Below are 16272 nucleotides of genomic sequence, written 5' to 3' on the forward strand. Positions count from 1 at the left end.
ATGTGTGTAAGCTATTACAACAAAATTACCCAAATGATCAAAAATCATGAGTTAATAAATTATCTGTATGGCGGTATATATGCCAGTTTTCCTTGTGGTATGGTATATGCAACATGTATGCAATATGATATTTTTCAAAGTATTGTATCGAAGATGGTAATTTGTGACAACACTTTCTATATCTGCAGTCAAATGCAGTAGTATTAAAGGGATAGTTCACCTAAAAATGAAAATTGTCATTAATTTCCCTCATGTCGTTCCAAACCATGACGGGTATGACTTATCGTGTTTTCAATAGCATCCGCTGTACAAAGCTCCTAGATCACTTTTTCCACAGCTCGTGTTGCCCGTAGTTTTTTGGCTACGTAAATCTCTTGTCAGCAGAACAATCCAAAAACTCATTAAATAATAGACCCACTGAAAAGATGTACGTCTATCCATCACAGCCTCGCTTTAATTCCCGTTAAAAATCAAAGCTGCGCTGCTGTGAATAAGGTCTATTGTTCGTTTATGCATCTAATATCTTAATGTTTTAATGTTAATCAAATGTTTTTGGATATGCAGTACAATAAAAACGAATGTGCTTTACATTCCTGTTCCAGATGAACCAAACAGAACAACTGTGGACTGATTTCAGAAAAGTCTGAAGACTGTTTTACTGCCTATATTTTGAGATCTTGACACATGTTGTTGTTCTTTCCTCTCTTCAGGCTCCAGAAGAAAGTTTGGAACTGTTGAATGATTTGCGTACTTGCATGGAGAAAGCTCAAGCTAAGAAACCCAAAAAGAAGAAAGCGAGTAAGTTGGAGCGGTTCAATGCAGTTCATGGATTTAATGAAATGCGGCCATTTTTTCAGCTTCTGTGGTTGATTTGTGAAATCCTGCTGTGTGTTTGTTCATTGTGGATGTTGTTAATGAGAAATCTGTTGTTTATACACTAATGGTGTGTGTTACAGCTGGCAAGAGCTCAGATGAGGAGCCGCACTGGGTGGAGGTGGTTGTTGAGATCCTGTTGTCACTCTTATCTCAGCCCAGTCGACTCATTCGTAGTGTGTGTAAATCTGTCTTTGGCCGTATCTGCCCTCACATCACCCAAGGAGCTCTCAGCTCCATCCTGAACGTAAGAGACTATTGACTAATGAACAGTGCTTTATTACTGTAGTATCATTTGTATACTATTAAAGTATTTATTAATATTTTAAAATTGCCATCTTTAGTTATGGATCCAATTCTCACTATGAACTATTTGCTTATCAGCATGCATATTACTTGGATATTGGCTGTTTATTAGTACTTAAAAAGCACATATTAATGCCTTATTCTCCATGACCATATTCTATAGCCATAATCCTACCCAATACATAAACTTAACAACTACCTTACTAACTGTTAATAAGCCGTAATTAGGAGTTTGAGACAAAAGATGTAGTTAATAGTGAGAATTGGACCCTAAACTAAGTGTGACCCAATTATTAATAGTTTTAATTGTAGTTTACTTACAGATTCTGTTAATGAGAGTTTTAAAAGAGCTTCTTCATTGTCTTTGCTAACAAACAGACAGTTCTTGTGTTCATAACTTTAAGTCTTTACCCACAATGCATTTAGCTTCCTTAATGTGATGTATTTCTGAGCCAATATTTTAGAGGAAAGAATGGGCTTTACATTAACAGGATTTGATCAGTTCGTGGATGTTAGTCTGTGATTATGATTGGTTAAGTCTACATTTCCCCATCCACGTGAAAGTGATTACAGTTTAATAATGTTATGAAAAACTTTTTTTAAATAATGTACAATGTGATTATCCGTGCAAAATAAAATCATTTATTAAGAAAGTAAATGAGGTCTGTTTTGATTTCGTTAGGTTTTGGACCCAAACAAGGATGAGGATGAAAGTGGCGTTGTGGTGACTGATGAGAAAGACAAAAAGAGGAAACAAAAAGAGGAGGAAGAGGAAGATGACGAAGAAGAGGATGAGGAGGTGAGACTGATCATTGTGAATATTTTTGGAATGAAACCAAAAAATTGGAAAATGTAAAAAAATTATCTTTCTGTTTTTAATTGCATCAGGATGAAGAGGGTTCTGATTCCTCAGATGATGACGATGATGATGATGATGATGATGATGGGGATGAAGCCATGGAGGAAGGACCAGAGGTTGATCAGAACTTCCGTTTGGAGTTGATGAAGGTTCTGCAGGGTCAGAATGCTCTGGTATGAACAAAGAAATTAATTTACACTACCAAAGCGCAGGCCTGGGCGATACAATGACTATCACCGATATGATCGCAATATCTATTCTAACAATATACATTTTAGTAAAATTGTGTACAATGTTAAATAGTTTACCTTAGAAAGACAGCCAAATTCACGCACGTCTCACGAGTATGACAGCTACTTTCAAATGCTCCAGTGTGTGTGTGAGCGCTCTGTGAAGAGCTTCAAAGGTTTCTATTTACATGTTTGACTGTGTTGAGTGTTGTAGCCAATCACAGACATGTCTGTTGAGCGGCAAATGCTATGACCAATCAGAGGTGTTTAAGTTATTCAGTGGCGCATACACTCAATACCGCTCCAGCTCGCTCACTCACTGTGCTCTTCACACTCTCAAATAATTTCATTATAACTAACAACGTGTAAACACAATGTAAATAGTGACAGTGTAGACACCTTCATTGACAGGGTACCCGCGGGATCTTAAAAAGACTTAAATGTCTTTAAATTCAAATTCAAAATTTGAAGCCCTTAAAAAGTCTTTCTAGGTCTTAAATAATTTTAAACGGGTCTTAATTTTCCTACGTCCATGTAACGCTACCTCTTGCTCATTGAAATGCTCCTGCAGCGTTTTAGAGAGAGAGAGAGAGAGAGAGAGAGAGAGAGAGAGAGAGAGAGTGTGTGACTGTGTGTGTGTTGTAGTTCGTTTTTTCGCTAGTGAGAGACCAACATGCATCTTATATAGCAGCCAATCAGCTTTCGTGTTATTGGCGCGGGTCTCTTTTGGATTGTACCACAGACACTTCAAACGCATTTTATTCTTCAGCTGACAGTTCTCCATTTCTTCCAGTTCCGCGATCGTGAAAGCGAAGGCGAATCTTTCTTACCTGCTGTCTCGCATAATGACCAAATAAAAGTATGATATGCCCGATAGCACTAAAAAAGAGTTTAAAAAGCGATGTAACCCCTCATTCGCTACTGACACACGGACCGATGTCAGACTGGCCGCGGATTCTGTGCTCGCGCGAGTGTACAGTAATTTACATACACATAATTTATATACATACACACACTACCGGTCAAAAGTTTGAGAACGGTAAGATTTTAAAAATGTTTTTAAAGAAGTCTCTTCTGCCTACCAAGGCTGCATTTATTTGATCCAAAATACAGCAAAAACAGTATTGTTGTGAATTATTTTTTTATTTTTTATTTTAACAATTTTAAAGAACAATTTTATTTTTCAATATATTTTAAAATGCAATTTATTTCTGTGATTCAAAGCTGAGTTTTCAGCATCATTACTCCAGACTTTAGAGTCACATAATCCTTCAGAAATCCTTTTTTTACTTTCTATTTCAGATAAAAGCTGTTCTTTAGAACTTTCTATCCATCAAAGAATCCTAAAAAAAAATTTTTTTACACAACTGTGCTCAACATTGACAATAGGGATGTGACGGTGAGGAAATGTCCCCACCGGTTAATTGATGTGTGACAACACCGGTAATACCGGTATCACCGGCGGAGGCTTTTAAATCACTAATTCTATCTAACCGAAAGTAACATGCACACGACCGCTCTGAACTGAAAACGCGCCAGTGCGCAAACACCGTGAATGACAGCTCGTCTGTAAATGCGCGCTCTGTGAGGCCATGGGTGCGTCTCAATCAGTTCCCTAGTTCAGTAGTCAGGGCACTGATCAAGCATTGATCAGTCTATGATTGAGATGCACGCCATGAATGAATAACAGTTCGTCCGTAAAGTAGGGCTGTGCAATTAATCGAATTTCGGTTTCGATTTCGATTTTGCCTCCCAACGATCACCAAAATAGTACAATCGAGAAAAAACGATTATTTTGCCATGTTCAGTTTTGCAAGAACACTCTTATTTTGTCTTGCGTTCTGAATGAAACGCGCACGCACTCATCCGCCCCTCCCGAAGCCACAAATCTCTCTCAGGTCGTGAGTCTCGTGACTCGTGTGCATATCATCCGCTGGAATTTAAAAACTCGGCGCGAGTAAAGATGGCAGAAGGAGGGCAGTTACAGCAGCGTTTGGTGAGCAAAAAAGGCAAAACCAACTCCGTTGTCTGGGAACAGTTTGGCTTCGAGGAATCAGACGACGAGCAGAAACATGCTACGTGCAAGATTTGCTACATGGTAGTGGCTGCAACGGAAGGGAACACCACGAATTTGTTTAACCACTTGAAAATTAAACAGAGTGACCTATGACAATCTAATAAAGAAACAAAAACTGACGAGAGCAGGGGTGCCGTGTAAACGTCCTTTTTCCCCCTCATATTTTTCAAATGATTCTCTCTTTGTAAACTTTGTTCAATGCATGCGAGTGCTGCCATATTTTCGAATATGACCAGTCGTTTTCACCGTCATCACCCGGGTTTAGTGCCAGAAGACGCGAATGAGAAGCCGCGCGTGCTGTGAGAAAATGTATCTCTGTGCGCTCATCCGAGAGCGCGCACACGTCTCTCAGCGTGCAAATATTGAGTTCTCTTTCAAGTCTTGCTCTTGAACGGACAAACTCACACAAAACGTATGTCAACATGTCCATCTTGATGAGTATTCTAGCATACATAGTCTGTATATGCCTTAAGTGAACTTTATACAGTCGACGCATATCCGATCATTAGGTCTTAAAGAGGCAGTAGCCTTTACTGCTGTCTGTTTAATGTCAAACAACAAAAGACAAGGACATCACTCAACGCTCTTGATTGAATAGCTTTTGTAAGTTTAATAGGATTAATCTTTAATTTATGCACTCAAATATGCAATGTTATTTTACATTTGACACATTTCTGTACCTGAAAACTAATGTTAGATGTACCTGAAAAGCATAGCCGAACCATATTGTTGATCTTATTTATTTGTGGTTATCATTTTTATGTGAATACTTTTATACTTTGATTTGAATATATGTTATATTATTTATTTTAATAGTTCAAAAAGTACAACAAATGTTACAATTTCAATTGAATTGTTGAAAGGTGTATTTTTAATAAATACAACACATTCCCAAAGTCATGTGAAATAATCGTGTTACATAATCGTGATTTCAATATTGACCAAAATAATCGTGATTATGATTTTTTCCATAATCGAGCAGCCCTACCGTAAAGTCTTGTTTATACTCGGTGTGCGCGGCAAAAATAAATGCGCGCAGTCAGCGTAGTGCGGAGGCTCGCACTGCGGAGCCAGGCGAAAGTAGGCTAAACAATGCGCGCTCTGTGCGGCCGTGCACATTTTACTTTCGGTTTTGAATTAGCGCCAATTCGGCTGCGGGTTGCTTGAATTGTGGGTTCATTAGCCTATTATTTTTTATGAAAAACACAACAACAAAACAAATGACAAATTCCCTTAAATAGGCGCTTTTACGTTTCGCTTTGAAACCAAATCTTCCGCGATCATCTCAGTCAGCTCCTCACTCTTAAATCTGATGAATGACTCCTGCCGCTGCCGAGACTCACGGTCGGATCCTGCTTTATTAAGCAGATACGTTCAGTTTTTATTTGTATTTTCTGCTCTCTAACTGAACTAAATTATTTTATTACTATAAAAAAAATCAAAAAGACGGTGGGCGGTGCCACGGTGGGCAAGTGATGTAACCGGTGTTGAGTCTGGACACCGGTAACACCGGCAACACCGACTATCGTAGCAAGCCTAATTGATAATAATCATAAATGTTTGTTGATCATCAGATCCTCATATGAGAATGATTAGTGAAGGATCATGTGACACTGAAGACTGGAGTAATGATGATGAATTCAGCTTTGATCACAGGAATAAATTACACTTTTCTATATATTCACATAGAGAACGGTCACAACAGAACTGTCACAATATTACAGCTTTTTGTATTTTTAATAACATAAATGCAGCCTTGGTGAGCAGAAGAGACTTCTGTAAAAACATTTAAAAAATCTTACCGTTCTCAAACTTGTGACTGGTAGTGTGTTTGTATATTAATCCTGGTGGGATTGAGCTATGAAGTGCAAGTTTACTAATACTTTGTTCAATTTGAATAAATTAATTTGCTTGGCAAGTAATTTTGTGATTCTGCATTTCCTTTTGTACGTTTTTTTTTTTAAATTGCGTGATATAGGTCTTAAATTTAATTCATAATGGTCTTGAAAAGGTCTTAAAAAGTCTTAAATTTGACTTGGTGAAACCTGCAGATACCCTGATTGATCATAACGCGAGGTTCTGCAAATGTGAAGAGCTTAGTCAGTGATTCTAAAGGGAGCGCTTTTTTACTCACTTTCTGTTTTATAACTCATTCACAATTTAAACATAAATAACTGTACAAGTGTAGAGCACCAGTAGCAGATGTTTTGTTCTCATTTAGGCCACTGAACAGGATGGCAGTGACGACGAGGAACTTGATGATGCGGCTATGATGAAGCTGGACGGAAGCCTGTCTTCTCTCTTTCTGGAGCAGAAGAATAGGATCCAGGCCAAGAAAGACGAGAAGAGCAGAATCACCAAGGAAAAGGTCCTCGTGCGGGACTTCAAGATTAAAGTATGTCTCGTTTATGAATTTATTTATTTATTATTCTTATCTTATTATTATCTGTTTTTATCTATATGTCTTGATTGTTTTAGTAGTTCTTCTCCGCTTTTATAGAACAAATTACTTGTATGCTTTACATACTATTTATATATATATTATAATTTATCACTATGCATTTTATCGGTGCTGTATAAATTAGCAAGGTTGAGTTTAGCTTATTAATAACTACACTATTTTTAGACTTATTTTAACTAGACATTTTTTTATTTAATATAATTTTTTTTAATTATATATTTTTTAATTATTAAATCTGCATGTTGTGCTTTTTGACTGCTGCAGACTTTGGCTGTTGTATTGCATCTAGCAGGTTTTTTGTGTTAAAAATTGTAATTAAGTAATTAATTGCAATTCCATTAGTAAAAATAAAATGTCCGATTGGGGTCAGGTGAATCTGAAACCAGCATATTCGTTCAGGGCTTCCTTAAGACTGATAAGTGAATGGTTGATTTTGAAAAAATATGTAGTTAAAACATGCAGGTTTTGTCTCTCAGTGGCTAAATGAAAAAATTTGGGGTGATATTTTCAGGTACTGGACATGGTGGATATGTTCTTGAACAAACAGGGGAGCAGTGCTCTGGTTCTTGGGATGGTGGAGCCGCTGCTTAGTGTGATCGAGAACGGCATGAGCTCTGAAACCAGCCAACAGGAACAGGACTACCTGCGCAAGGCCGCAGACATCTTCAAGTGAGCAGTGTTATTTTGTATTATTTATATACTACTTATTGATATTTTGAATTGGCTTTTATTTTTATATTTTCAGTTTTCATTTAAACTTGTTTTAAGGAGAGGCTAGCAATAGCAAGGTAACTTTTAAGGGTGCTTTCACACCTGCCTCATTTAGTTCGGTTGAATAAGTAGTGAGGAGGTGCGGAGCCTCATAGAAATTTGGTCTGATGACCATATTAGGTCCCAACTTTAGAAAACTCACAAGAACAGCGCGATCTTCGCTTGAAGTGACGAGCGATGCCTGCTCGCTGTTTGCAGTGCATTAGAACGTTGTTTTCAAGCCGCATCCGCGCTTCATTATAGAAATGTATTGTTTCCATATTGTGGTGTATACAAACAATGTAATCGATTATGGCCTGGGACAAAACCAGGGCGCGCAGTCGCAGTTTAGGAAATACGCCATGGCCAATGAGTGATGTGGATGTTGTCATGTGTCTGCATTTTGGTTCGTTTCAACTGGTTCGGACCAAAGCAATCAGTGCGGTGTGAAAAGGAACCAAAAAAGCTGAAAAATGCTACAATGTATAATTGTTTGCCCTTGGTTCGGACCAAATGAACCGAACTAGAGATGTGAAAGCACCATAAAAACCTTAAGATCCCACCCTCCCTTCAGATCGTCTTCAAAGCCACGCCTCCTCCAAAACACATGAACGCACACAACCGTGTCACGAGAGATGCTGTTAAACTACTTAAAGGTCCCATGGCATGGCATTTTTTTTATTATTTTATAAAGTTTCCTGAGGTGTACTTATATTGTTAGTATGATTTTTACATAAAAAAATGTCATAATTTAGAAATAAAGGCATTTTTTCTATACTGTCATTACCCCTCTGGCTGAATGCCCTGTTTCAAGGGGCGTGTCTGCTGTGAGACTTCAGTGAAAACGCCCACTGTTGTGATTGGCTGACATCTTTGCATTTGAAATGAGTGTTAGATTATGTTGCAGAGGAAGGGGAGGTAATCTTTCCTGGTATGACGTCATAACAGGAAAATTCCAGATCAGCTCATCTGAGCTCTCATTTTCTCAAAGCCAGAGAGAGACAGCCAGAACTCAGTTTACACCCATCAACATTTCTAGCCACTTGGGGACCATATACAGGCTAGGGGAACTCATATTAATGTTGAAAAACCTCATAAAAATGAAATTTTCATGCCATGGGACCTTTAATGTCTCAAAGTACACAATTACATTAATAATGAACGTAAACTTACAGAGCTCTTACTTGTACCGCCTAACTGCTGTTGATTCATTTCGGCATTGGTAGTGTTGACACCGAAACGCATAAATCCGAGTCTGAGGACGTAACGGCTCCGGGTAGAACGTCACGGGTTGCCATCTTGTAATTACGGTTATGACACGAACGCAGCGTAAGCTTGTTGTTTTGGTTCAGGAGGAACTGCGAAAGGCGGCTGCTGGTTGTTTTTGGTGCTCGGCGACTTTGTCTACAACTGCATAACTTTAGACCGAATGCAATGATTGGACGAACATTTTTTGTTCCTGTGACTTCAACAGAAGATCTATGTACATGTTTTAATATTTAGACCACTTATAGCATTGATTGCTATCAGGCTGTGAAGAGTTTCAACCAGTATAACAAAGTGTTTATTTAAAAACATTTCCTACCCTACCTTTAAGTTTTAGACATTTATGTGCTTTTGTCTTTTTATAAATTTTTTTAGTTATATATTTCTATATAACTAGGGATGCACCGGTTGACCGGCCAAAAATCGGAACTGGCCTTTTTTTTGCTTCTAGCGCGCGATCGTCTCTCTTTGTATTTTTCTACCGATTTTTCCGGAAGTGCGCCCACGTGCACATAAGGCCTATACTGCAATCATTCGCGAACATGTCACGTGTGTTACAAACGGAAACTGGAGAACTGAGGGAAGAGACGAGATGCGCTAAAGGGAATGAAGAGCCGCTTTCCTGCGTGAGCTGAAGTTGCGCGAGCTTACCTCTCCGCGCCCTGCACAAGCGCAGATAGTGAGCGTTTGTTCAGCTCAGCTTCTCACGTGTTGGATCGGATGAGAACAAAACAGACTAACTTTATTACATTACATTGACTTAATTTGATTTAAAAAGCACCTGCTGTAGCATCTTAGTTTTTTTCGTTGCACTAAACATTATTTGATTGAACATTTTGGAACAATTATATGCTTTGGTTTTATTTAATTTCACTGGTAAAGACTTTTTTTCTTTACACTGAATTTAAAAACAAATGCTGATTTAAGTAACATCTTTGTTTGGATTGCAGAATATGCAGTTGTTGCCTTTAATTTCACCTTTCAGCCTTTTAATTTCCAATTCAATTTCCAGTTAATTTCAGATTGCGGACTTGTTTTCATTAGCCAAAAGCCAATTTAGCCTGTTAAATACCAAATAAACATCTTGTTCATGTATACTTTCATTCTTTTATTGTGTAAAAAAAAAAAAAAAAAAACGGTATCAGAATCGGCCAGTTTTCTTGAAAAAAATCGGTATCGGAATCGCCCATGTAAAATCATGATCGGTGCATCACTATATATAACTTTTTAATTTATTTCAGTTTTAGTTTTTCATCTAATGTTTATATTTTATTAAATTATTTTATTTGGGTTAATTCCTTTAGTGCAACCTCACAGAAAACATGCTGCGTATTTTCTTCATGACAAAAGCTAATTCTTTTGATTTAATTTCATGCAATTCTTATAGTTTGTCGTTCTGTCTCTGATTGGCAGGAACAAGCTCTGTCGTGGCAAGTATTACTGCAGAGAAGTTGATGGACGAGAGGTGGAGCTTCATGAAATGTTTGAGCGTCTGATTGGTCGAGCCCAGAAAATGACTGACTCGTCTGTGTCTCTGTACTACTTCAGGTGAGGACTGTTGGATATTGATGCTTATGCATATTGCAGGCAACTTCCTGTAGTATACAAACTCTCATTTGTGTTTATTGTGATTTATATTTGTCTTGCGTTGTTGTTTTGTAGTGCTTCTCTCTATGTGCTGAAGGTGTTGAGAGGCGTTGTGGGCGAACAGAACTCAGAGGTAATATACAATCTCAAATTGACACACCGTTGCTAATCTCAAAGTTATGAGGTTGATGAAATAACTTTGTGCTAATTGCAGGCAAACTTTATGGGTAAAGTGGATGTTGAGAGGGTCACAACTTGCTTTAGAGATGCGTTGACGTCTTTCATGACGAGAAGGAAAAGCCCTCTCACCGGAGCCATGTTCAACGACCTCTTCATCAGGTTCCCTGTGAGTCTAAACTGCTTCAATAGTAAATATCAGTTGTATGCTTAATTGGGGGGAGTGGGGGTCTAGATTTTAACTTATTTATCTTTTCTGATAAAATAATAGTGGGAAAAAATGTTTTTTTAAGAGCTCCAGGTTTGCTGTGCTTATTTGTTGGCCTCAAAAAAAAATTGTATTGTGATTTATATAACAATATGACTGACATTAATAATAATAATATTTTTTTTACTATGATTGTGATTAAACTTTTGTAAAAATACTATTTCAAATACTATTTAATGAAAATAAAAATTTTATTTTACAGTACAACTTAAAAATTACAATACTATTTGTCTTAATTCTCTTATTTTGGCGGCAAACCACATGGAGGTCTCAAAGCTTTTCCTTGGTTGACAGCGGGTTTATAAGCACTTCAAATTTGGTGAAATTGTAACGCACACTACGTTCCCAAATGCACATTAGAAGCAAGCCAAACTTTACTGTGAAATGGAAATATATTTAGTTACTTGAATCACCGTTTTTATGATAATCGCAGTAAGCCATATTGTGATATGTGATTTTATTATATTCTGATGAATTGTTCAGCCCTATTTAAAGGTAGACGGCTTATTATTAGTGAGATTGATAAGGCCAGCATCACTTTTGCTATTGCTCATAGTTGGTTTGGGAATTGTTCAAAGAATTAAATGTTGATTAAATGTCTTGCTCTGGAAAACACCACTCAAATGTTCTTGAAAATGTAAAAATGTAGTCTCTATCTCATGAAAACTCTTAATGGGGGCGGAAGTGATCATTTGTTGTGTGTTTGAAGGTGTTGTGTGTGAACCTGTTGGACATAGCTGTGGAGAACATCACTGGAGGACTGAGGGAACATCAGCAGGTAAAAAGAAGCCTAATCCAAAATCCATCTGTCATGGCATTTTGGAGCATCTCAAGAATATTGCTGTATAATCCTTTTCTAGATCATTTAATCATTATTTATTGTTATGTTTTTATTTTCCAGAGTCAGGCATGTGACATGGTGCTGAAGGCCCTGCAGTCTAAAGATGTGAAGAACCTGTCTGATGTCCAGAGAACTGAGCTGCATCAGAAAGTTGCAGATCAGCTTGCAAAGGTAGGCTTCCTTCCTTTTAGCTTGAATTTCTCAAAATGCAACATCTTTTGACAGTTGAGAATATCTGTAACCATAGTGTGCGTGTCGTGTGTTGCACCAATTCCAGTGAAATCCAATTGAAACTGAATACACTTCCATTCAAAAATCTGGGGTCAGTAGGATTTTCTTATTGCTTTTGAAAGAAGCCTCTCTATTTATTTGATCAAACATACAGTAAAAACTGTAATATTGTGAAATATTACAATTTAAAATAACTGTTTTCTATTTGAATATGTATTGAAATATAATTTATTCCTGTGATGCAAAGCTGAATTTTCAACAACAAAAACCGTACTGACCCCAAACTTTTGAACGGTAGTGCAATTTTTTTTTATTTAATGCAGAATAACAAGCATTATTTATTTAAACATTAATTAATCAAATCTTCTGGCAGTCTGTCATTTTTCAACAAGGTAAATACCTTCAAAATAGACAAGTTGTTTATTTACTTTATATTAATATTTAACATTTTGACCAAGAAGTGCTTTTGACTGTTTTCCTTGAGTGCTCTTTAGGGAACATGTGCATATCACTAACAACTTATTTATTTCTTCCAGAGTTTTGAAAATGTGCAGTGTAAGAACAAAACCATTCGTGAAAAGACGGTGAAGGCGCTGGAGCTCTGCCAGTACCTTGTCAAAACGGTTCACAATCAGGTAATGAAGCTGTCTCATGTCATATTGTCATGACCTGGTCATGACGGAGTGCGAGGGTGAAGTTAGGACAGAATATGCCAACGCTACATTTACATTACGTCTCCACTCTAGATTTGCTTTTTGTAGAAATAAAAACAATTTAATTCAGGTGGATAACAGTCGCTTCAATTCCATCAGCTCATCCAACACGAGCGGTTCAAGTCGTACATAGTGCGCAGCACTGATCACATGACGAGAAGACATTGAGCGAGGGTTATGAGTGTGTGTTATGTGTTAGTGAAGTGCTCGCATTGAGTGTGTGTTACATGTTAGTGGACTGGACCATGGTGGAGGATTTGTTGTCTAGCAGAAGCGTCAGACTTCTATTTTACAATGCGCATTCAGCACCACCGCTCCCTATTCACAAAGTACGCACGATCACGAAATTGAAAGTGAAAATAAACGGGAGCGTGCATTCAAACGCGATTTCAATACGTTACCGCTGTTTGAAAGCGGCTACCTGAGGCAAGCGAATATCTCCCAATATAAAAGCTATCTCGTAACCATCTCTTAGCTCTGTATCATGCGTGAAGAAAAATGTGGTCTCTATTTGCACTTTAAATATTGAGTACTTTGATTATGGTATTATGGTTATTGTTTGCACTTAATATCTATGATCATTTTGTGGGAAGGAGTTCAGTTAGGAGGTCAAAAGAAGCTCATGTGCAGTTGTAAGGTCTGAAGAGACAATCATACAGGAGAGAAGCCAGTCGGTTGAGTTTTTGGCAAAACCTTTACAGTGCTTGTTGTCTTTTACTGCATATGATAATTCATACTCAGAAAGTAGAACTGGAATTACATTCTTTACAAGATGATGAGTTAAAACATTTCAAATGCACCTGCAAACAATTTTTCTAGGTGTATTTCATCATTGATTTCGCTAAAATACTATGTAAAATATTGTCTCGTTCTCGTGAACCCAATCTCGTCTTGTGAGTTAAGGGTCTCGTCACACCCCTACTGTTTTTACTCAACCTTGTGCTTGTTCATTTGTCAATTCAATTGTGTGCGTGATTTAAATGTCCTTTTTGTTTCTTTCTGAGCAGAAGATGCAAGTTAACCTGGAGGTCCTTCAGAATATTCTCAAGTCCATGAATGCTGAAGGGATCCTGCAGAAACCAGGACAGCTGGAGGACACATACTGGAGCGCCATGAAATTATTTGGCATTCTGTAAGTCACATTACTAACATTTATTTGGATTATACTTTTGAGCATGTGTGTGTGTGTGTATACACATACATGTACATTATTTCTATTTTGAATAAATGCTGTTTTTTTTTATTTGTATTCATCAATGAATCCTGAAAAAACTATCACAGGTTCCAAAAAATTAAGCGGCACAACTGTTTCCAACATTGATAATAAATCATCATATTAGAATGATTTCTGAAGGATCATGTGACACTGAAGACTGAAGTAATGGCTGATGAATGGCAATGCAAACATTAAAAATAGTGATGCTATAAATTTTATATATAATTTATAATTATAATTGTATTATGTGAGAATCTAGCCTGACTTCGTCATACTCAATTCTAGTCAGAATATGAGTCTGATACTGCTCCGTTGGGCTGTGATTTATGGGGCGTGTTTCAACCGAACCAGGAAAGACCTCAATTGGATAGACCTACAACCAATCAGAGCAACGGAGTGACCGAGCGACGCATAACGTTAGTTGTCAAATGTCAACAGAACTCAACTGCACTGTGTTGCCAAGTCTGCGGGTTGTTTTCCATGTCCGCGGGTTGAAGCGACCCCAATTATGTGATATACAGACCCAGGAATGCGAATTTTAGCAGGCAGCCCTGCCAAAATAACACACATTTTACCCCCCAAATGGCATTTTTTCATAGTTTTGAGTAGCGATTTGGTGGGTTTTGTTGTAAAAACTTGGCAACCCTGTCTGCACGAATGCTGGAATAAGTAACGTTAGAAGAAAAAGATAAGTGTAAACGATCTTTGCCAGTGTTGTAAAAAAAGAATTTAAGGATACACAGAGTACTTACCAACATGATCAATTTTTGAGTGAAATAGTAAAGGTGAAAGCATATACGAACAAGTTCTCCGTTTAGGATTAGAACAAATTCAACCCAAGCGCCTTTGATGACGTGGATGATTACGTTACTGTTTATCATCTGTCCATCATCGTCTAAAGCCCGCCCTGACAATTTCATTGGTCCGAACAGTTTCTGTTCGGGAATAATTACTCCTCTACGGATCAAGTCCAGACCGAACTGCCCGAGCTCAAATGTTGTGGGCGGGGCTAAGTTCGGCTGGCATCCTGGGGTGCGTTTCCCGAAACCATAGTTGCTAACCTGTTAGCAACTTAGGTCGTTGGCAATGGGAAATTGCATTGCAACCAACAAAGTTGCTAACTTAGTTAGCAACTATGGTTTTGGGAAATGCACCCCAGGCTAGTGAGAATCATTTGTTTTCCATGAATATTCATCTTTTGGTTTGTGTCCATGCTACAAATAAAAATAGACAATAGTAATTTTTGTAACTTTTTAAAGTAAGTTTTTGAATAAGTAAATGAAAGAATTTCCAGAAAATGTAACTATATTGCTAGTATCGTCCATCTGATAATGAACCTGTATTTAATGTTTCTGTTCATTCTTAGAAAACCAAAGATGGAAAAGGTGAAGAAAGTTGTAGAGGCAGAGCAGACAGAAGAGACGACAAAGAAGAAGAAGAAGGGCTTCCTCCCAGAGACGAAGAAACGCAAGAACCGCAAGAAGCCCGCGGTACTGGAGGGGAACGAAACGCCAGCCTCCACAGAAACCCCTGCAGGAGAGGAGGGAAAGAAGAAGAAGAAGAACAAGAAGAAAAACAAGAAAAGGAAACAGCAAGGAGGAGAAGAGACACAAGATCAGCCGGCCAGTAAGAAAACCAAAACGCAGCCGCCACAACAAAAGAAGAAAAAAAAGAAAGGAGGGCAGCAGGGAGAGGATGGGAAATAATTGGACAATAATGTGATATAACTGATGAATACAGGACTGCTTGCTGTTTGTCTGTCCAATGCAGCCCAAACTTTGGGCCTGGTCATCATAATTCGGGTGATTTAATGAACTGCTCAAGATCGGCCGTTCTGTTCAGAGAAATCAGCCAGTGTGAAGAGAGAAAGTGTTATTGTTTCAGATATATCTGTATTATTTGCCTTTTTGTGATTACTTGCATGTTGCAATTTTTGTCAAAGCAATACATGGAATAATAAATGGTATTTTATTCTTTTTATGTCTTTTACTGTGTGTGTGTGTGTGTGTGGCAGTAATTGAAAATGTGTTCAAGTTACACTGTAAAAGCTATGAAATAAACAATTACTGTACAGTAGTGACTAAACAGAGGAGTGTAAATAGATGGATAGATGCAAAGTTAGATAAATACAGAATGGCTGAATATATGGATGGATGGATGCATTGATGAAAACTAACGCCATGCTTCCAATGATATCTCCCAAAGGGTAGCGCGCACAGGGTGAAAAGCAACGGTCCTAATACTGAGGCTTGCGGTACTCCATAATGAACTTGTGAAATGACACCTCTTCATTTACCTACAAGATGATTATGGTCAGCTAAGTATAACTTGAACCATGTTGTGTTCCAGTTAAACTGTAAAAGTTATTCGATAATACAGTAGTGACTAAAATAGCTTAGTGTAAATGGAAATATGGA

At 37.7% G+C, this 16272-nt stretch overlaps 1 protein-coding gene across 1 annotated transcript in view; it reads left to right on the forward strand.

Moving 5' to 3' along the window:
* The window catches only part of mybbp1a (MYB binding protein (P160) 1a), a 32053-nt gene extending 15976 nt beyond the window's left edge, over positions 1-16077 (forward strand). Inside the window, 14 exon segments of the mRNA XM_079815860.1 lie at positions 711-798; positions 957-1120; positions 1862-1978; positions 2068-2211; positions 6567-6740; positions 7318-7475; positions 10236-10370; positions 10485-10542; positions 10624-10755; positions 11564-11632; positions 11756-11866; positions 12463-12561; positions 13647-13771; positions 15222-16077. Of these exon segments, the coding sequence (XP_079671986.1) occupies positions 711-798; positions 957-1120; positions 1862-1978; positions 2068-2211; positions 6567-6740; positions 7318-7475; positions 10236-10370; positions 10485-10542; positions 10624-10755; positions 11564-11632; positions 11756-11866; positions 12463-12561; positions 13647-13771; positions 15222-15561 (1914 nt within the window). The 3' untranslated portion in view covers positions 15562-16077.
* Positions 16078-16272: the final 195 nt, after the last annotated feature.

Source organism: Gobio gobio (assembly GCF_949357685.1).
Source record: "Gobio gobio genome assembly, chromosome: 4".
Lineage (NCBI taxonomy): Eukaryota > Metazoa > Chordata > Actinopteri > Cypriniformes > Gobionidae > Gobio > Gobio gobio.